The 22,953-nt window shown below is 41.2% G+C and overlaps 1 protein-coding gene across 2 annotated transcripts in view; it reads left to right on the top strand.

Annotated features, from left to right (window-relative positions):
- Nucleotides 1-22,953, top strand: part of enox2 (ecto-NOX disulfide-thiol exchanger 2) — a 161,703-nt gene that overhangs the window by 64,525 nt on the left and 74,225 nt on the right. For both annotated transcript variants that reach the window (XM_086222046.1, XM_086222047.1), the window contains one exon: nt 8,088-8,234. In XM_086222046.1, coding sequence (XP_086078172.1) covers nt 8,088-8,234 — 147 coding nt within the window. The remainder of the gene's footprint in view (nt 1-8,087; nt 8,235-22,953) is intronic.

Below are 22,953 nucleotides of genomic sequence, written 5' to 3'. Positions count from 1 at the left end.
AAGACTGACAGCAAGAACACTTGCACCTCAGTTATGAAAGCTTGAGTTCTACTTTCACTAAAACAGAACTCGGTAGCTTTCTAATCAGACACCTGCTGTACTCAATTGCATCCATAAATCATTGCAATGATCCATTTTATTTATATACTCAAAGATATTTTGCACAATACATCTGTTTTGCCTTTTCTCTACTGATTACAAGGGTCAAAACACTCAGACATCCATTTTCTTTTTTTTAAATCAGCAAGGCCATTAGAAAGGAGCAGCTGCTCATAAAATCACCATGTACTTGAACAAACTGCATTTATGCTTTAACTGCTCTTTGTCTCGGCTATAAATACACAGGAAGTGGAAGACTTTGCTAATAACCTCATGAGAATACTGCAGCTGCTTGGCATGCTTTTGCAGCCATCGCTAAGCTACATCAGTCAGACACCTTGTTTGTACATCTGCTAAGGGCGCTCATAACCTCACCGTCAGCCACCATTTTTAGGAAGCTTGTGCACAACACCTTTGGTTCACAGTCTTCAGCCAGAATAAGTTCTGTTGAACAGTCCTCACTATGAATAGGGTAATACCTGACTTTATTGTGGTGACGTGTGTGTGTGCGTGTGCGCGTGTGTACAAACTTTTTAGGAAGACCTGATGGAGGTCTTGTGACTTTTATCTCTCCAGTAGCGTTTCAAGTGACTGAAGGCTAATTTTGGACGGTGTGGATGGATGTGCCAGGACTGTCCCTGTACTCTGACCCACAGCAGCAAGCCCTCTGTAATTGCATTGCAGCATGATTCGGAGTGTTATCTAAATGTGACTTGTGACCTGCATGACTAATTGTGACTATCAATGTGACCCCTCTGTTTTTCTTTTCGATTCACTATGAGAAGACTGCGTATTCTTCAGTCGCAGGTTCACATATTTGACATTTCTTTTGCAGCTTAAATACAAACGCCATGGAATTTAGATGAACCTACATGTACTTTGATCAGTTTATCATAGTTTCATCATCATTTTGATTTTAGTCGTTTTAAATCACTTTTAGAAAAACAGTGACAACCTGAGGAGTGACTTTTGTCCCCCGGTGTCTCAAGCTTCAGTGGCGCAATCAGTTCATGTCCTTCATCTAATCCCAACGGACAGCCTGGATACTTGTTGTACACCAATAACAACACACAACAGGATGGCATGTTAGTTTTTCCCTCCCTGGTGAGATGGCCAGAATCCTTTTTCAAGGTGGTTTATTGTTTTATTTGCAGTTATCTAAAATAAAAGAAGCACAAGTTGTCGTGTATAGGTTTTTTTGGTTCTGTTCCACAGCATCTCACCAAAAGCATTAGTTAAACCAAAAGGAGAGTGAAAGAGTGGTTAGCACTGTTGCCTCACAGTAAGAAGCTCCTGGGTTTGAGTCCTGGCCGGCCCAGGTCCTTCCTGTGTTGAGTTTCAGTGTTCCACTGCCGTCTCTGCAAGGATTTCCTCCTGGTTTCCCTCCTGATCAGAGATATGTATTATACTCCTGACAAAGGTGCTGGCAGGGGATCTGGAGCTGGTCCCTGAGTGCTGCACGCCACTGCTCACTTCTCTGTAGTTGAGTTAAATACAGAAGTCAAACTTCAGCGCATTGTGTGTCATATAACGAAGCAACAGACATTTTTGCACCCCCGTCCCCTCTCCCCATTGAGGTGACATTACTGTTCAGTTTAGGCTGTTAAGTTTTTCTTGATGTATCTTTGGGTACAGAGACTAAAAAGAATCTAAGAGGTAACATGTAAAGGTGAAGAACACTCATTTCTCACATATTTTGCGGTAATGTGCCCTTCATTGCGTGACATATCGCTTTTCCGTTTGTGTTTGACATGAGAGTTGTGTGTGTGTGTGTGTGTGGGGGGGGGGGGATGTAGCAGCTGTTTCAAAAATGAGTGTCCTCATGCCTAAAACCTCTGCCTCTCATATATGAATGTTGACAGTCATGGAGTGATGATAGAGAGTGGTAATGTGACATTAGAACCCTAATATTGGCAAATGTTCAATGTTGGCAAACAAAAAGGTGTGAACTGCTGTGAATGATGCGTCTGGATCAGACTGAGCTCAGTCTCACATACACTCACTTCAGGACCTGGACCACCCACCTCTGATTAAAGTAGAGGCAGCTCACTGCAGAGCCAAGAAGAAGGTATTCACATTCTTTCAATATGAAAGTCATGACGTAGAGACGTCCAAAACGCTTGACGCTATATCAGGAGCGGCCTCATATGCTCAGAACTCTCCTATGCGTAGAACTTAGCGTGTGCGACCTCTTAAATGTGACTGCATCATCATTTCTGACTGCATTTGATTTGTAGTTCTTAAACGATCCAGTCTGTGCCCAGTTTTCTGTCTTCAGCATGAGAAGTTCAAAACCTGATCGGTGAGTGCGAAAGCCCTTAGTCTGTTTAGTGACTGTCGATTTACAGTTCTGATTTTGCACTTGAACCTCTGATGCTTGGGATTTTAATATCACAGGATCCTTCTCATTGAGTTGAGTAAGTGCAAAGTCCTCTGGATGACTTTCCTTAAACCTATATGTCAAGAAAAGAAGAAGCTCCTTGGTCGAGGGGTGAAATGTCTCGTATCTCAGAGTATCAGGTTCCTCCACACCTGTCCAGCTGTCCTTGATTCAGGCTTCCTGTGTGGCTCATTTCTCACTGATATATGCGGCCCACCGCTTAGGCCACATGCCCTCAATTAAGCACTTACTTGCCATATTATGCTGATGCACATTTCCTTATGCTTGCATTATTTATACTGAGCCATTATAAACTGGTAAGAGTCAGATTAAAACCTAAAGAGGTTTTAAACCAGCGTTGCTTGGAGAATTTCAGCAGATTGCAACACTGGTTTATGCCTTCATCTTCACCTGAAAGATGACAGCTCTGATCTCCGCAGCTGCCTCTGTTCCCTCAACTCATTATTAAAAACAAATAAATACATCACTATGGGATGGTGCTGCAATTTCTTCATTCGTTATGTGAGCTTGATTACCTCCAAGCTCTGTAATTGGCGTAGGGATCCACCTAGGGCTGGGCTTTATGCCCCCCCCCCCCCCCCCAAAAGCCCAGATTTTTTTTTTTTTAATGTATACAACAAGTCCGATTCACGATTTAAATCAATTTTTCCCCACCCTACTCTACATCAGTTTGCAGATGACAAAGAAATTTTTCAGTTGCTCTTTCAGAGCTTTGATCATGTTGGTGCCGCTGCCTGTAGTCATATAGGTGAGTCGGTCCTCAGCAAGATTCCACAAGCTCAGAGCACCCTTTAGCCCCTGGGCAATTACTTCCCCTTTTTTTGTCATCGGGAAAGTAAGCAGTTTGGAGGCAGATGCTTCACAGAGTCCAGTTGTCGCTAATGAAATGCACCAATAAATTTAGGTAGGGCCGCATCACTCTGCTGGACCACAGATCTGTTGTTGCGGAGTAGAACGACACCCCTTCCAGCGCCGTAGTGATCTTTTGGCGTGTATTGTTACACAGCTGAGGCAAGGCAACAAGGAACCCCGGCTTTTCCACGTTGTATGCGGGCACCATATCTTTTGCAATACACATCGTGACTGCATCCGTGACCGTTTTCCACCAGGCCCCTTTCTTATCATATGGGATACAGATGGTAGATGTTTCCAAGACGCCAGGTTGTTGTTTTGGTGGCAGTGCTTGGGCTGCCACAGTCTTGTTCTTTTTATAGGGAGCAACAGCTCTCCCACTCGGCAGCATGCCTCTCTGAGGTGCTGCTGTAAATTGGTAGTGCTGCTACCTTTGGTAGCAACAGCCTTTAAACACTCTTTGCAGCAACACAAACCCAAACCAGTTCCAAATAACTGAAGATACTTTTCCTTTCTTGGGAGTGAAATCTCACCACTCGCTGCCACGTTGTTTGTATATCAAGCATGCGGGGGGCGCGCATTCTGAACAACAAGGAGTGTTGGTGGAGGATGATGAAGAGAAAATTGATTTCTATTAAAACAAATCAAGTACAAATTCAAATTAATTGATAAATGAATCGGTTTCTTGCCCAGCCCTAGACCCACCTTGCTTGGGTATTTTTTTTTTTTTTTTTACGGGATAAGATGAGGACTTGTCTGTGGTGTTATTTGGTTCTCAGCTGAATTTTTACAGATTTTTCCTATCATTTATGGAAGCTGCGAGTGGGCTGTAAATGCAAGTGCCTCAAAACAAACTTATTTATGTTTTCGTGACTGATGCTCTCAAGTAAAGAAGATGTAAATTATTTTTGAGTTTTGAGGAGGTAAGGATTGAATCACTGTTGGCTTCCCGTTTCCACCCGGGACTCTTAAAATCAATTGTTCCTCAAGATAAATTGAAATGCACATTATATTGTTTTGATTTTTTTTTCTTTTTTTGGAAGTGAACAAACTACACTCTCCTAGATCACAGCTTCTATTCAAACAGCTTCTTTTGTCTGTGGAAAAACAAAAAATATATAGACTTTTACCATCATTAATGCAGAGACAACAAAAACACTGGAAGTTGTCTTCATGAGGCTAGATTGCGACACAACTGCTGCCTGTCCTCCATTCCGACCCACCTATTGTGAATCTTGTGTGTATCATATCATGAGGTCCTTATTAATACCTGCTGCAATTTTTGTGAGTCATACACGAAATTATCTTGGTGAAATGCTTTAAATCAGGATGGCACATACGTGAAGGAACTAATCACTCACTGGTCTGGCTTACATTTCTAATCATGTTGTTAACCCATCTTACTGACAATATGGTGACATCATATTCAGCATGAATATCCCCACGTGCTCCATGGTGCAAATGCGCTTGTTGGTTTGGGATTCAAGGCGATTAAATTGGGTTTTAATGAGCCACTGCTTTTTATGGCATATTTTAATGGTCCTTTCTTTTCCTGGCTCACCATACCTTTAATGGGGCATATTATTAATGCATCCTTCATGTTAGATCAGGTCGGCTCCATTTGATATTTCTTGTATCATTTTGTGAAGCCACGGAGCATAAAGTTGGCCTCTTAGTTCAGGATTTTCATTTCCTTTATGTACTCGGCCTCGCCTGCTTTATTTTCTCCTCCCCTGGGTACTGATACTTACTGACATCCCTCCTCTTCCTCCCAGCCAGATGTAGAAACTTAAACGCATCATCCATCAACCCTACAGACACATGAGAAGCACAGCAGACAGGAGCAATAATCTAACAAAGACATTCATATATACACTTTCACATGCACACACACACACACACACACACGCTTTTACTTCTAAGCACACCTTTGAATTTTTAATCCATATTCAGTGTATTTCTGCTCATGGCCATAACTGTCCAATCACTGGTTCAACTATTTACAAGCTCAAGACTGGATAATCAAGCTTCTGAAATGCCAAAATAGTGGTGTACAACCAACTGGAGCATCTCTATCACTCAAAGTAATGCAAAGTTCTGAAAATCATATCAAATGTGCTTAAAAACGGTCGTTTAACCCTGCAAATGTTTTAAATCGTTTTTTGCATGTAACAAGTTTATTCTGTGCAACAGAAGCGGCTCCGTCTGGACCAGGGGTGGGCAATCATGTGCCATGGAGGGCCGTGTGTATGCAGGTTTTCCTTCCAACCAAACACTTTAACAGGTGATTCCACTGATTAACACTCTTCTGTGGCTGAAGGTGTGTTAATCAGTGGAATCACCCGTTAAAGTGTTTGGTTGGAAGGAAAACCTGCATACACACGGCCCTCCACGGCACATGATTGCCCACCCCTGGTCTGGACGCCTAAATGGGGTTTCAAACTGTCTTTTTGCATCGATCATTTCCCGATGGGTACTGACCAACTTAAGCTGGTGTAAAATCTGAACTCAACAAATCTGATCTCATCACTTGCAAATAGAAATCTTTGCTTGTTGTGGCATTTTACAGGCCTCTGGTATTCTTTGCACGCTGTGCAAACCTCCTTTTATACCAGATTTCAAGTCCTTCTCTTTTCTCACAAAAATATGAAATGTTTGGACAACCTTTCCAGCACAAGCACAAGTTAACTTCTTCCCTCCATCTTGATTTGAAGTAACAGATGAGTGGTATTTTCCTGCCAGCTGTTCCGTGCGGTTTCACTCATTCCAGGGTTTTTGGCTTTCCCTCATGGGATCTTTTGCAATTGACTTGCGGACTGTCGCTTTAAATTCAAACTGCAACTTTTTTTATTGGTTGCAGAGTTAACAATGGCAGGCAATTGGATTTATTTCACTCTCTAGACTATTGACTGTCCTCCTTAAAGGAGTGTGACAGGTTGATGCTTAGTAGGGATCAACATTGGAAATGTTGCTGCGTGTGTGTGTGTGTGTGTGTGTGTGTGTGTGTGTGAGAGAGAGAGAGAGAGTGACTTCTCAAACACACTCGGAGGAAAATCACACTGACAAATGCAGTCTCATATGCAGTAGGCCTAAGCCTAACAAATCACCCACACACTGGCTTAATGTATTTCCAGGCCTTATTTGTCAGGGTGTGTGGCCAGATTGCAGGCATGACCCTTCCTCTTCTGCTCTGGAACTCTCTGTCCTGTTTTTGAACACGAGTTTGTGCATTTTTTTCTGTGTATGCAAATACTCTGATGCTGAGTAGACAGTAGAAATTGAATATCCTCGTAGGTCACAAGAGGCAGAGTAAGTGTATTTGCTGAAAGAAAGTGAGTTAGAGCAATTCTTTTCTTCATCTGTTTTTTTGAGTTTCTGAGTTGCGTGGTTCGGTTAAGCTAACGATCAGTCTTGCTATAGCCCGAAATGTTAAGGTGCAGTTGACACAGAATTCTTTAATCTGTTTATTTTTTGAGTTTTCATGGACGCAAGGACAAGATCTATCCTTTATTAGTCCTAGAGATGGGAGAGTGTCAGGTGTCACAGCAACTAAGGGATACTGTAGTAAAATAAAGCATCAAACTGTAATAAATACTGAAATAATAAAAATATCCTTCCTTTTTAATTTTTTTTTTTTTTTAAACATAGGCCAGATGTAAAATCCTTGATGATATGATGTCATGATATGAAGATTTCTGACCCCTGTTTCTTTGGACCCTTTGATATAGAGTGGCAGTAATGTGGGTCTTGAGAAGGTGGGGCGGCGGAAGGGAAAACAAATCTGAACACTAAGAAATGTCATGAATTTTTCATGAATGTAGACCAAGTCTCTCCAGGACCCTGCTCTGAATTATAAACAAATACACAACTCCTAAAGTGCGAAGAATCGCTGATACATGAAGCAGAAGCCCAGAGTTATGTTTATTATGATTTATTAAGACCCTCCACATTATTTTGTGTACATTATTTATTCTTTTCAGCATTCCCTGCATGAGTTTATTCATCAGTGAGGGTTGGTAGGGTGTATTGTTCTGGACTAGAATGGTGTGTGCTTGCTCCCACCCCAATCACCGTCTCTGCCATTTATATATTTTAATTCTCTCTCTCTTTCCTCCACATTCCCTTTGTTTCTTACTGTCCTTTCGCTGGGAGACTTGTCAACAAATATTTCTTGATAAACAGGAAAACACTTCATGTTTGCGTCATCAGTTTGAGGCTCGTGTGTGTTGAGTCCCGACGAGCTTCATGTCTGATTCCTGTGTCAGATTGGATACTGTTGATTCCTCACGGGAGGCCAAAAACTAGAGAAGACACTCGTCGTAGTATCCTCATTTCGTAGAATTCCACTGATCAGTCACTAGACCTGTCTTGATGCTCACCAAAACAAGCATCACCAAAATATGTGACGCCAGTGTTTTAAAGAATCAGTGGTCATTTCCCAAAGCCACTTTGACTCCTTGCATTACTATGCTATTACAGTATGATTAGACATGGTCATAAAATGGTTTTGTTTGCTCTTCAGATTAACAAAATGTTACTTGTGGCTTTGTTACCACAGGAAGTAACTGCTGGAACAGATTTCTCTCTGATGGGGAAAAATGTAATTGGAAGGCGAACAGACTTTTACACAACACTGGGGCTGTGGACAGAAGTGCTGCTATCAAATTAAGTGCATGTTGTGTCTTCTGTCTCACACTGAGATTGAATCTGGTTCGTTCACTTTTCTTTGTTGCAGGACTCAACGCTCTGCCCTTTGATCCAGCATCCAACAACGACCCTCTCCATTTTAACAGTTCTAGTGGGCCACTGGTGACGGATTGTCCTCCTCTGGAAAACTCTGCTGAAAATAGCAAGAAAAGGAAGCGAGCCAGCCTGCCCCCAGGTACTACTACTGCTGCAGGATGACTCAATGGTCTCAAATCCTTATCATTTTACACTTTGCCGTGTCGAATTTTAAATGCAAGTGTCTGTAATTCTCAATAGAGTATAGCTCCCGTCCCACAGCAGGGCTTTGATACGCCGGCCAGATTTGTTACCTTGAGATCTCTCTCTTCCCCTTCCCCTACCAACATTAAATTACTGCAATGGGAATTATTGCATAATCCCATTATTTGGTGGCACTGTGGGGAAAAAAAAAAAAAAAAAAGTAGCTTAGTTCAGGCTTTGTTGATTTTGATTAGCTCGCCATGTCCTATGGCTCTGCTTCTCTGTCCTGTTTGGAGGTCAGGCAGCTGCAGCAGAAAAAAACTGCTCTGCTGAGATTGTGTGTCTGACTGTGTGTTACTGTGCCAAAACCACCTGCCAATCAAAATTGCAGTACGCCTTCAGCTTTCTTGCACGCACACTGACCTGTCAGAGGGACACACTGAGCAACGTGTGTGTGTTAAGTTATGAGGCTATCTTTGTGGGGACTAATTTGAAACCTTCTCAGGGAAAACTGTTTTGAGACACCCTTCATAGGACAGTTTAAGGGTTAAGACTTGGCTTAAGCAATAAAGTAAGAATTGGCTTCAGTTGAGGGTAAGGAAATATATTTTGTCAGCAAATGTCTGTGTGTGTGTGTGTACATGTGTTTTTGTGTATCACATAGTGTGCCATGATTAAATAGCTTCTTGAATTAGCAGAAGGTAATGTTTCAAATTAAAGAAAGACTTTCTAATTAAACATTTAAACAAGTACTGACTAATGAAATGCTTTTTAAGTAATAGAAAGCAAAGGGCCCTTCAGACTTGAGAGCTGTTGTTCCATGTTCTCTGCTTTCTTGGTGATGCTAATGAACTGGATTAATGCTCCAAATTAACTCACTCTTAATTGACCATCCATCATGTCTTTACATCTTCACACGGATGAATCCACGCCTTGTTAAAGTTGAATTTTATGTTAATTCACTGACCATGTCAGGTCTTAATTGGATAATTGGATATTCTGCATTATTATCAAACAAGCTACCAGTGTGTATTCAAATTGTGGAGTTGTTTGACTGTTGTAAAACAGGATTGTAGTTGGATGTGAACCTATTCAAGCCACGGTGGCCTGAAGGTAAAAGGAGCTTATAAATCAATGGTAACAGCAAAATTGTATCTCAGTTAAACAAGGAGAGACTGGAATTACCACAGTAACTTCAGCATAAAAAGACAACTGACGGCCAATGGTTTAAACATTCTCTCCTCTCTCCCTCCTGTCTCGGTTCCTGTGCCTGTTTCTGCAGTTTGTGACCGCACCTCTCCAGGAGCGTGACTGTGACTTGCACTATGGGAAGGAACCTTTATGCATTTGGGATTTCGTAAATGCATTTTTCCAGTTGTACTGAACTCCTACTGAACCGTGATGTCCAAATGGTGGTGTGAACCAAACTGTGACTACTGTGTAACCTTTCACACCTAATGTGTATACAATGTATGTGAGAGAGAGAGAGAATCAGTTTTCCTCTTAAAGGTGCATGCCAACACAGGGAAATTTATTGCAGTTTTAGAGCCAGACATTCACATACCCTTCTGTCCTCTCTGTCTGCATTAAACACAGCTCCGGACCACCACCAGAAACTGCATGCAAGGTTGGTAATTTAAAATTGGTTATTAGTGCAACGGCTCGAAAAGCAAAATAAAACTTAATCCAAAAAAAAAAGTTTTTAAGCTGTCGCTTGCCTCACTCCTCTGCAGTGGGTAGTGTTTCCCCGATGATGGAGTCGTAACAGCGATGGCAAATACAAAACTTTTCTTTTTTGCTTGTAGGCTTCTCTTCAAAGCTCAACCCGCTGAGCGTTTCTATATGTCTGCCAGCACCAGAGGGGGTCCTGAGGCACAAGTACATACGGTACATTTGTGCACAGTAATGAGCAGGGAAAGTGTCTGTCTAGAATTATTATTTGTGAAGCTCTTAATATTGATGATGATGGTAAGGATTACTCTGAGAAATGGGAGTTTTGAGTACTGTTTCAAATCAGTGGATATCATTACCACAAAAATGATCATGAAATATCTAGAGTCCGTGTTAGATTTTATCGCCACCTCTTCGCTACTCTACTTGCAAAAAAACATCCACATTTTGACAGTTTTTTCCCTTAATGACTGTATTTAAACCAAAACATGATTTGAGTGTTTCCAGATTTGTCTGAAATACACTTCCCCGCAGGTGGAATACTAAAAATTGTGGCTGCAGCAGCGTTTAAAAATGTACCAGGCTCTATCCTGATGCAGTTTACCAAATATTAACATCAACTTTACTACAAATCCCCACAAGATTACGCAGATATAAAATGTAAATATGAGGAAACAAGCAGCCACTGTACTTCAGTGATGGAGCCTAATTTGAATATGAGCAATGAGCTCTGAGTTGTCAGATTTTCCACTTCAGCTCTGAAAGCCTCGTGTCTTGCAGTCATCATATCATTAGTGTTCTGTGCAATCACACTGTCGGTATAACCCTGCAAGGTTTTCTCCGTCTTCGTCTTTGGCAGGAACAGAGAATATTTGTCTTCATCTGTTCTGATACTTATACAGCATTAGGAGTGGTACAGTAATTCAGAGAACCATTGACAACAACAATAGTTAATATTGAGATACTTGTATTCACTGATAAAAGCCTGTCAGAATATAGACGTGAACAGACCATCATATTTTTCCTCAGAATTAAGTACTTCTACCCGCTCCTTTCATTTGGCACCAAGTTATTATATCAGACCAAGACACTGAGAGAAATTTCTCCCTCTTATACTAAATAATGGATCATGTTTAATGCTACAGTGCTTTCCATATTCTTAATATAGCGTCCATTTCTGCTGTGATAGCCCACATTACACACTAGACGGTGTATCCAGCCCCATCTTGCTATTTAACTTCATTTAGTGCGTGTTAGGGGGAGAAAAAAAAACCACTTGAATACTACATTCACAAACACCCAGTGGACCACCCCAGGGGTTTTCTTCTTCTGCTGGTGGACCTCCCCCTCGACAAAGCTTGGTTTGTCATCCCTCCTTGCATTACTTGTGGTTTGGTTTCTGGATGCCTGTATAGGGTTAGAATTATGTCATTTGATCTCATAGACAGTCAACTATTTAGCCAAGTTAGCCTTATGTGTCTGTTTGACGTGACCTCAGAGTACACCTGATACATGGAAACGATCCGTCCTCCATCATTTGTTAGCTTTGGACTCCTGGAAGGTAGGAAAACAGTAAAACGACTTTATTTCAACCATATTTTTTTTCAACCAAATCCTGATTCTTACTTTGAAAACGTCTGGATGACACTGTAGCTTTAAAAATAGTATTGATAGAATACAGTAGAAAGTAGAATGATCAGTTTAAAACCCTTTTTAGACATCGATTGCGCCAAATTTGCAGCCCAGTAGAGGTGGGAATATGTTGTCGTGTCTGTGTCCCACCTCACATCGAGCCGGCACATTAACAGCTTGGATTCACATAACAATGGAGGCAGCAACCGGTGAACCCTCGGAGGAGGAATATTGCCAAAATTGACCCCCAATTAGCCGCACTCTGTCTGAAACCTCGCACGGAGCCGCAAGAAAGACGGGCAAATTAGCGGCTCGGTGGCCAGTGTGAACGCGCCTTCAGTGGGGGCATTAAACCTAAACCTAATGATTAACATTCTTTTATTTGCTTTGTGACATACATAACTGTGGTGAGTGTGTGTGTTCAGTGTGTTCATCATACAGTAGGAAACTACTCCTCTACTGCTGTATAACTGCTGAACAGATGGGAAGAAGAGCCCTTGTGCATCTCACACTCCCTGATGTAGATGGTCTTTAGTTCTCTGTGGAGGACTGATAGAGCTCATTCACGTCCATGTTGATCTCATCTCCTCAAGGCACTTTATTGGATAGACTTTTTTTTCCCCCTTTCATTACAGTTGCTGTGCGTTTTATAATCCACTGCATCTGCACAAGCATCCATGGAAACACGTTGGCTAATTGCACTTTGATTCAGTAATTCATCAAGACCGTACAAGGCAGCAGACAAACTCCCTGTTTGATTTAGCCCACGAAGAATTCAATGAATTGCAGATTTGATGGCACCCTGCTGATAGATCCTTTACTAGATATCTACCACACCAAGACCTAATGAAGAGTGGTCACATACACAATTAAGAAGGTTTTTCCTCTTGTAAGTAGAAAAACAGGAGGATTTTAATTTGAAACAACTTTTCCAGATAGTAAACTCACGACCAACACATTTGGTTTCAGTGTGACTCACATGAGATTTTTATTTAGCCGGCCATGGAAAAGATGGAGAAGTTAATTAGAAATGATGCTCACGAGAGAAGAACATCTCCAATTTGGAGGTTTACAAGATTTAATTTACCAAAGTAAAATCTAGCCAGTGAATCTCTCAACATCCTCTCAACAGCTCTTTTATATTCTTGTCTCTAAAAATAAAGCTGCACTCGGTGACCATCTTTGTCATCTGTGTTTATACACTCTTACTGTATGTGTCTGTCTTTTTAAAAGTCTATAACAAGTGGGGCCTCAGGCAGTGAGCGCACTGCAATGATTTTCTACATTCTGTTTTTATCAGTTTTACAAAACAGCCAGAGATGGCACTTTCCCTGCACGTCCTGCTGTGATTAAGCTGCAGGTGGTTTGGAGGATGAGATTTTAGAAACACTGCTCATTTTGTTTCAGAGGAAGAAAACTATCTCTTTATGATAAATACGAATGTAAGTTTAGTAGCAACTAAGGTGAATGTCATTATCTCCATTCTGCCAGCAAATATCATAATCTTTATTTTAAAAGTGTGATTCACCACCCAAGACAGAAGAAGCAGCGGGATTAAATGACCATAATAAAGGAAAATACAGTATAATAGTGGTAATAATCATTTTTATTCACAGAGGGATTTTTGCAAAAAAGTAGATCGACGCAAAATAAATCAAAAAGTAAAAACAGACAAGTGGGAATACTAGAGAACTGGTAAACCATTACGAATGTCATTAATTCAAGCCAAATTACATGAATAGGTTTTCAGCTCATAAAAATATTGAGTTTTTGTGGTGTGTGTAGTTTTGGTGCATCTTTTATGAAAGAAAAGGAGGGTGTGCTGCCTATTTTCTTGTGCCTATAATTGTCCGCTAAAACCTCAGCAGCAGAAGATCTAAGAGCTCGTGAAGGATTATAAAAATGATGCCTGCTAAGTAAGCTGGTCCTAAACCATTAAAAGCTTCAAAAACAAGTAAAAGAACCTTAACATCCATTCTAAAAGATACTGGGAGCCAGTAGAGTGTTGCTAAATCCTGAGAAAAATGCTCTCTTTCTTATTTATTGGAGCTCATTTCTGAATAAGCTGAAAATGCTTGATTGACTGCTTTGGTAGATCAGTAAAGAGAGACCATAATCTTATTTATCTGAGCCGCAATATGTGTTCTTTTTTGCATGACAGTGTAAATAAAAGTAAGAGAGCTCAATGGTAATGTCATATTATCGAGGGAGAGGGATTCTCTAAGGCCGACGTTGGAAGCTGTCATAGTAAAATCCAGTCAACCTTGTTGCTGAGGTGTTTCAAGTGGCTGCACACCGTAACGTGCCATGATACTCCGCATCCTGATTGTGGGTCAATAAGGAATTAGCCCTAAAAAGTCCTTGTGCAGCAACAAATCCAGAGAAATTAGCTCACCTCAGTGAAAACACATGTGACTTGAGGATGTTCATTCTTAGACGGCACAGAGCAACATTGTTTCCGTCATGCAGTTCAACTTACCGGCTACTTTCCCTAAATACGCCTGTGCAGCGGGAAACTCAGGCGCTCTCTGAAGGGAAACACTCGGCTTTCAGCTGAATGAGTTTCAAGTATCCTTGTAACAAGGTTGTCTGACTGGAAAAAAATGTGTTTTATACATATCCTTTTTTATTTTTTTTTGCATTACATAAAAGGGGGGGAAAATGCGATTCCACTTTTAACTCTGCAAAGACAAAATAGTGACGAGACTGTCATGTGTCTGCATGCTTGTTGGCTATAGTTTTGAAAACATAAGAGCTGTGATGCCTCTTGGGTCCCATCTGTGGTCCGTTTATATTGGTGATTCTGAAATATTTTGTCAGTACAAGGTCTCCTGTGTGTGGGAGTGTGTGGTCCACGCCCTGCCTTCCTATGATGAATGGCTTTCACGCTGATCGGCTTTTCCCGTGTGGAATGCCAAACCCCCAGAAATTGCAGTTGAATGTGGTTTCAGGTCAGGAAAGTGGTGTATAATAGTTTCCCAATGTGCACATACCAATATTTTGTTTGTGTGAGTTGTTTTTTTTTTTTAAATAATGGATTTAAGAAAATAAACTTCATCCAGAATGTTATTTATCCACTACTGGCAGGCAAAAAGCTGTCGGAAGGTAAATGATGGGCTACTTCACCTGTCGGAGGTGCCAGCCCATTGTAATATATGGTTGTCATTGTCACACTGAGTGTGTGAGTGTATTTGTGTAATGTCCTGATCGCTCTGTGACTTGAAGCTGTCAGTCTTTGTGATGCACGGGGACCTTAGAGATTCTCTTGAGGCTGAAGGACATTTGCTAAAGTATGGATGCTGTGGACACATGGAGCATCTCTCAACAAAGGACAGTATAAACATCCTAGTGGCAGTTTACCGCCAATGCCGCCTCTGTACATTGCCCAGAAGCAAACCATTGTCCCGCTCCAACGTGGGCTGCCATGTGTTTGCCTCCCTTTCAGAAGCTTTGTAATCCAGCCTTGAACTAAAAATGTATTTTTCGAGTCTTTATAAGGTAAATCCATAAAGATAACTCCAACTCTGAATGTCTTCTGTGATCGTTTATTTATATTTTAGTGTTGAAATTGCTTATTATTATTTGTTAGCAGTCCACTTATATTTCCATGATGCCTTGGGCTCCAGACTGGTCCTGATACCTCAATGAGACAGACCTCATTCTCCCATCGATAGATCTGCACTGACAAAAGTAAAATGGCGAAGCTAATAAACCCTACAGTAGGAACAAGGCATCACATGACCATGCTAATGCTAATCTCTAGTTGTCACCTATACATGCGTTACTGTTTTGACCACCACTGCATCCACCGCAGCACGCCCCTCTCAGCCCAACGTTCAAATGAAGAGTGGTCCGTTTCATCACAATGCAGCTGGTAAAAGTGCGGCTGCTTTTAATTACTGCTGGCTAGCTTTACTTCTAAACATGTATCATAATTTATTTGCAATATTTGTGTTGTTTGAATAATCTGAATCTGTAAACCCAAGAGAAACTTATTCTGGAGCCCTGGAGACGCTCAACTTTAATATCATATATGCATTTTTACTATCTCACGACAAGTTTCCACAGGCTTTACGTTAATCTTTAATGACGAGTGATTCTAAATCATGCAAAGAGCAGCTTTCAGCTTCCTCACGACTGCATATGCATGTGTGTACAGTGTGTACAGTACGCTTTGGAACTGAAGGAGCGGAAAGTGATTTCAAATGCATACAGGAGTACGAAGGGGTCTGCCTCGCCATATTAATTTGAGATTCCTCTGCTACAGTCTGAACATAAATGTCCACTTGTCTCTACGGCTGCTCTGGGGGAGATAAAGACTGCTCAGTGTCTAACACGCTTATGTTTGTACATATTGTTTATGCACACACTCATCTCTGAGTACACTGAAAAATGCCATGTGCAATAGAGCAAATGTACTATTATTAATTCTGGTACAGTTTAGTCAGTAACTATATTACTATTACCTTTAGGATCACATATGCTTTTGTGTTACTGCATTTTATGGTAATAATATGGTATTAGGGCTCATACAATCTCATAGACCAGAGCATCATAGCCAGCCTCCTTTATCTGCAAACCTCCACGTCCCACTGACCATTCAGGCCTCTTTTTACTGCCGTTCCTTTTCATCAGTGAGCATTTGTTTCAAAGGTTTGCACACTTCTTGTAAATTGCACCTTATGCAGTAATAGCTATTTAATGAGCTTAAAGGTAGTTGGCAGCGGAAAGTGTTAGTTTAGCAGAGTAGCTGATGTCCCACATGTTTGAAAGTGCAGCAAAAGTAGGAACACTCAATGCGCCTTTGCAGCAATAACAGACATAGAAAGACATTTCCTGTTCCCCGCCAAATGTTTTCTTGAGGGTTTTTGACCCGGGGAGAGAAAAAGAAAACGCAGTCGTTTCAAAGTTAAAACTCACACTCTGATCTCTAATCTATACGTCTTTGAGGTAATCTCTGCAGCTCGCTCTCTGTCTCAGCCCTCGCTCACTCATCCTCATTTTAATTAAATTAGACATTCCCATTTCCTCATGGCGAGGGCATGTTCTCTAACAAAGGAGGCGGAGAAGTCAGTCGTTTAAGGGGTCAGCAGGTTCTATTACAAATTTCAAAGCTTCTGAGAGATTTGATCTAAAGTGCTTTTCATGAAGCAACTAGTGATTTCCAGATTAATACTTTCTTTCGGATAAATCACAGAGGACTAACCGCTATCTCAGATAGGTCAGGCTTGATGAATTATTCATATTGTTGCTGGGCTGGCCTTTTTGGTTTTGACTGACCTCGACTTTTTTTTTTATGTTGTTTTATTTTAGACTCTTATATTGAGGCTGCAAAACTTCTTTCCTCGACTGTAATTAAAGACTACAAAATTGGAAGGATTTAACAGGACAAGGGTAGAACCGGTAGGGCTGGCTCCCACGGTACGATACGCATCGGCTGCGGTTTTATCACAATAGATCCATGCAGTGTATATTTGACTTGAAAATACAGCTGAAAATGATCCTCTGAGAGTATGTGCATCACTTTTCTTTTACCTTGTTAGGTAAAACCTTGTGTGTATTTTACCCTGTTAGGTCAAACTAATGTGACATATTATGGTCCAATACAAGCAAGAGACCTTTTTCTCTTTAAAGCCTTCACAATCTGAAGCAAAGTTAAAGTCATCCTGACTCTCTTAAGCCTGAAATTAAACACCAAGGCACATTTGGCACACCTAGTATTGATTTTCCAGCTTTGACTTTCTTTCCCTTGTTTTCATCTATTCTCTCCCACATCAGTTACCTTGGTGAGAATCCGTAGGAATCACCCTGTTTTTACCCAGTGCTGCTGTGCTCCCTGCAGGCTCTTCATCACACAGACCCTGCAGCTCCTCTCCATCCATCCGTCCCTCCCTCTACCCCCCCACCCTCCCGCCTCAGTCGCTTTGTCTTCCCTCTCCACCTCCACCCCGACTTAACTGATCCACACCAGCTGCCGCTCACCGCCTGACATTAGTGCTCTAAACCAATGTGCCGAATGTCTCCTCTGCCTCTCTTCCTCTTCATCATCCTGCCACCTTATTTCAACACCCTCATTTCACACGGCTCTGTTAGAGACCACCACACAAGGAACAGCGCTGAAAAGATCAGGCGACGAGCAATTACCCATTACATCATTTCCTAATTTATGTGACCAAACTGCAGGCTGATGGATGAGTGGATTGGGAGCTTCTCACACTCTAAATACTGTTTTGGGGTATGTCCTCTAATTAATTTTAAATGGAGCTTTTTATTTTAAAAAGCAGAATCGGCCTCTTCAGCACAGCTGTAATTTCTTATTTCATTTTTTCATTGCCTTTTTGTTTCTATGCCTTAAAGCTCATCTTTTTTTAATGACTTGCCTTAATGCAGTAATCCAGACCTGACTTTTTTTTTACTTTTCTTTTCTTCTTTTTTTTCATAGAAGCACCTTCTCTTACTCAAAGTCATTTTCCAAAGGGCACCAATCTCTCTGGTCTCCTGCAACAACTACAAAGACAAACCCAAAATTACCTCATACAGGTAGCCTTTGTCTGCAGTTTGAGTTTCCTGATGGATTAGAGGAAAGTCCGTCCCTCACTGCTACAGTGCTGCAAGTCTCTTTGCCTCTTAAACGTTTAGGAAGGACAGACACTGCGCTGCCAAACTCTAATGACATGCAAAATGAGCTCCTTCTTTAAAATTGACTCTAGATCCTGTTGCTGCTTTCTGCTTTTCTCTTCACTGTATCTCTCCTTTCCTCCTTCATTTTGTCTTGGAGATTATCATTTCTGTTGTGGACGCGTTTTTGGAGGGGCAAGATGACTGTTTGAAACTCCATCATACTGTCAGGCTGTATGCAGCAGACACAAATTGTGGGCTTGAAACAACCTGCGGTGTATGTTTTTGAAATAGGACTCATATTTTCCTTTTTTTATTTTTTATGGATGGCCAAATTATGGCAACGCACAGTAGGACTGAGTGGAACAGTGGAGAAGTGAGTACCGGTAGTTTCATGGTCATGGAAAATGAGACTGTCGTCAGTTAAAAAGGACACAACTCAAGTCGAGCTTTCATGATTTCTTCTTCGTGTCTCTGACATTGTGGGAGCCACAATGATGGCTGCTGACGAGGGGTGACAGGATTCGTCCATCTGTGTCAATGTATCAATTCAATGACCGATAAAAGAACATAATCCACGCGTCAATCCATATCGTGATCCACCACCTGAGGTGCGCCTTCGTTTCGAAACCCTCATGACTCGCCAGCCCTGACTTTTACACAGTTCCCATTGTTTTTCATTTGTATTTATGTTCGTGGTTTCATGTGCCCTTAGTGAGTTGATGAAAGAAATGTAGTCAGTTTTGTTAATGGGCATGTATCAGCTCGTATTGATTGCAGGCCCCTGAATTCAATCACATGAAAATCGTACCATGGCAGACTTTGTGGCAAAGATTACAAGTTTGTTCAAAGAATGACTATGATATTGCATCGTGATGACTCCTGCAATTTACACTTCTGTTCTACCTGTACATCTGTCTGTCTCTCTATCTGTCTGTCTACCTATCTGTCTGTCTATCTAGTAGTCCCTGCTGTGAGATGCTGTGGAGACTGCAGGATATTGTAGATGATTTTTGTGTCCTCACAGCTGTGGCTCAAACAGCTTCCCCCCCCCCCCCCCCCCCCCCCAGGTAGTTCTATTGAAAAAGGAGGGCTAATGCTTGTGATCTCAAGTTAATGTGCCAGATGATTCGGGTTGTTCTAAATACTAAAGTTTCATGTCATGACACTGTCTGGAACCTTCACTGAGCCATACATGAGAGCCACGTTCTCCATTGTCCATCCTCACATAGGGTCTAATACTGGAACTAATGAGGCTCCTGTTGAGATGTGACAACTTTGGAATTAATAACTTGCAATTTGCTACATTTTTCATTTGAGTTGAAAAGAGAAAAGATAATTCCGCTGTTTAATGTGCCTGAAATGTAGGACGTTGATGCATCATTAGCTTGTGGAGTGGATTGTATTTGGACAAATATACACTTGATTCATAGTTAATTATCTCTGCCAATGAGGTTGTGTTTTCAGTCGCATTTGTTTGGGTTTTTGCAGGATTATGCAAGAACGACTGTACAGAGTTCAGTGAAACTCAGTGGAGCACAAGTCAAGAAAATAATCAGTTTAATGGTGCAGATCTGAGTCCCAGGCTGGATGTATCAGTTATTTTTCCTTTCCCTTCATATTGCAAGAGGGCAGCGGATTGATGGCCTGTTTGGAGGCTTGAGTTGGTGCAACACTCTCAGCACTCATCTTTCCCATCTTCTGCAGAGAGGTGGTGTCCTTCTCTCCCTACCTGTGGCCCACATACTCGAATTTTTACACTGATGCGCTTCACGCTTGAAGTCCATTCCTTTTCTTTACTGTCGTGCAGGAGTACGAGGAGTGTCCGGAGCTCAGAAACAAACTGAATTGATGGTTTCAGTCAGTTTTTGCCTCTCTACATTTTGTTGATGCTGTTTGCTTGTTTGTTACTGTGACAACCAAACAAAAGAGCTCTCTTCCTCTAAACAGCTCCCCTCAACTAGTTGAGTCTACAGCATCCAACACTGATATTAGGACAATACAAGTAGCTCGAACAAAGCAGCAGGCACAAATTATGTTGCCTGAAAAAAATGACTTGTCAAGTTAGTGGAGACAAACAGGCTCCTGCCTCCTTACACTTTAATGATCTAATGCAGGGAAGTGATTTATTCTCAGGAATTATATCCGTCTCACTTTTAATGTTTAACTGCGTAATAATATTTATGTTTTATTTATAGACGTCTTTGATGATAAATGAGGTACCTCTCGGTGCTGTTCTGCTCACGTGGAATGAAAGTTATTGTTAATGAGATGATTCAGCAGAAATTCTGCTGATCAAAAGTCATTGTGACAGTGAAAAAGCATCGTAGGAAACCTCAGGCACAAATTTCTCCTGCACTACTGTTTGCATTTTGGAGGTCAAAGGTCAAGGTCACTGAGACTGGACCAGACATAACTGTCACACCTTATTTGTGACAGAACTCCCACAAAATGTCTCATCGTCTCAAATGACACAATGATGCTGTTCTATGTCCCTTAGATCCGAGGTCAGCTTTAATCATAACGGGATTGTGCTCTTCAAAAACAATCGTCAGGCCATTTTTCAACGCTGCCTCAGTAGCAGCAAAAGTTTAATTTCCAGAAAGACGGTTTTATTAATTCCTTTTAGCCATGTGATAAGTTTAAGCTAAAGTTTCCCTGATATTATCAAATGTTACTCCTCTGAGCCAGGGGAAAAGATACGTTTTATCTGCCATTACTAGGCTGCTCCTTATTCGGGTTATCTTTCATGACTTGAGCCACCATTAGAGCAAAGATGAGCTGGTGAAATACTGCAATGACCTCCGTCCTGAAGGTTTTACTGGAGGAAGCAATCCGACCATTATTCAATCAATGCGTCGTGACTCTGGAGGTCACTATCTGCTGGAGTCGTGTATGTGGTCTTAAAAGTCACACCGTACTGTTATCTGTCTCCATTAAATTTCATGACCACTGATACCACTCAGAATGGCATGTGACAGAAATGCGCCCATCTGTGTTTACCGCTCTTGGATTGACAGTAAAAACATCATGTCTTTTCATTTCCACTCATTTTTCTTCCAAGTCAATAAAAATAATGTAGGTCATGATTAGTGCTGCAGGATTTAGAGGGGAAAAGTCATATTGCATTTATTGTGCACAAGATTGTGATTGCAGTATAATAAATAAATAATATTTGCTTGTTTATTGAGAAAAATGTATCATTTTAAAATGTGTACCTCAACTCAAACAGGCAAATTTGAAATAGTATGAAAATATACAAAAACAAGCTGTGAAGTACAGTTTACTAAATGAAATAGATGCAATAAAACCAATATGTTTTACAAAAATTACTGCGACATTACAAAAACCTACCAGGGAATAGTCGTCCAGTTTGTTGAATGTTACTTTGAAAAGAAAAATAAATAGATAAGTACTGTCTAAATATACAAAATAGAGTTTCTAGTTCTTGTGGAAAATAGATCTTCGATTCCTCTGTGGAGAAGAGTGAATGGATGAGCAGATGTTTAGAGGAAGAAGTACACCATTTAACATGCTGAGGAGATGTAGAAAGAGAAAAACAACCTCTCTACATACAGCACATCCGTACTCAGTCTGAGAAATACATCTTGTTTTACATGCGTCCACACTCTTCAGTTTAGCTCTAATATTGTATATCGTGAACTTCCATATTCGAGTGAATAGTAAAAACATAGTTTCTTGTCATAAGCTGTCATGAACTCGCAAGAAGTATAGAATCTTTGGTGATTCGAGAGCTTTTGAAACCTCCACCCTTTCTCTTCCCAGCGTCGCACCAGCAGTGTTTCATGTGACAGTCGACTCTAATAAAACTGCCGGGGAGAGGAGGCGTGGCCTGATAAGAGTCCTGGCATGTCCACCGAGCTGTTGACATTTCCTCGCCGTGACTCCCCTGCCTCTAATTGGCTGGTGCTGATAAGATTCCCAAGTTGTAATTGGCAGCTGGTGATAAGATGCTGTCCACTGCTGCAGTAGCAGGGTGAGATGACAACAGTTCAGGGGTTGGTTGGTGGATGGGGCTAAAATCCAGGGCCTGGACCTTGTTTTCCACAGATAGCTTTCAAGTTGGGGGTTGATACTCTTTCTGTGACAAACATTTTCAAGTTTCTGCTTGAAAAATGTTGATGGAATAAATGTCCCTTTTCATGACGATTTACTTCAGTCGGTAAAAGCTACTGAAGCTCTGTTGTCTTTTTTCTGCAGGTTCTTTTCAGCGTGTGTTAGACATTTAGAAATACTTCTATTTGCCGATCACCTAATATCGGCTCATCCAAACTTGCACTTGCACTGCAGTTTCAAGAAAAAACACATTGCCAATGAAGGTATCTTGAATTTTTTTTTTTTCCTTAGGCCTACTGAATTGTGTCCGTAACAACAAGAGTGTCCATGGCAAAGCAGGAAGTCATGAACATGTACAGACAGTATAGCTGACTCCTAAATGCAAATATTAAATGTAATATCCAATGAAAGACTGACCCTTTTCTTATCCACCCATCGTCTTTCCTATCCAGGTCCTGAGGGCATTGCTCCTGCCTTATAGATTCATGTTTCTTCCATGTTACAGCTGACTTCACCAAATCCAAGACACTTTTTTCTTCTTAAAATCTCAGCCCATTTGGACTTGTTTCAAGCCATACTGAGAATCACCAGATGTTTGTGCTTGCATAACTATCCCCAAGTCTCTTGGGTGTGAGATGGAATTGCTGATAAAGGTCTTTTTTTTGTCCACAGCCTAG

The sequence above is a fragment of the Aulostomus chinensis genome, chromosome 13 (assembly GCF_037954235.1).
Source record: "Aulostomus chinensis isolate RoL2024-O1b breed Wild chromosome 13, RoL_Achi_v1.0, whole genome shotgun sequence".
NCBI classification, from domain to species: domain Eukaryota; kingdom Metazoa; phylum Chordata; class Actinopteri; order Syngnathiformes; family Aulostomidae; genus Aulostomus; species Aulostomus chinensis.
The sequence above is the reverse complement of the archived record's forward strand: the minus strand, read 5'-3'. Positions and strand labels throughout refer to the sequence as shown.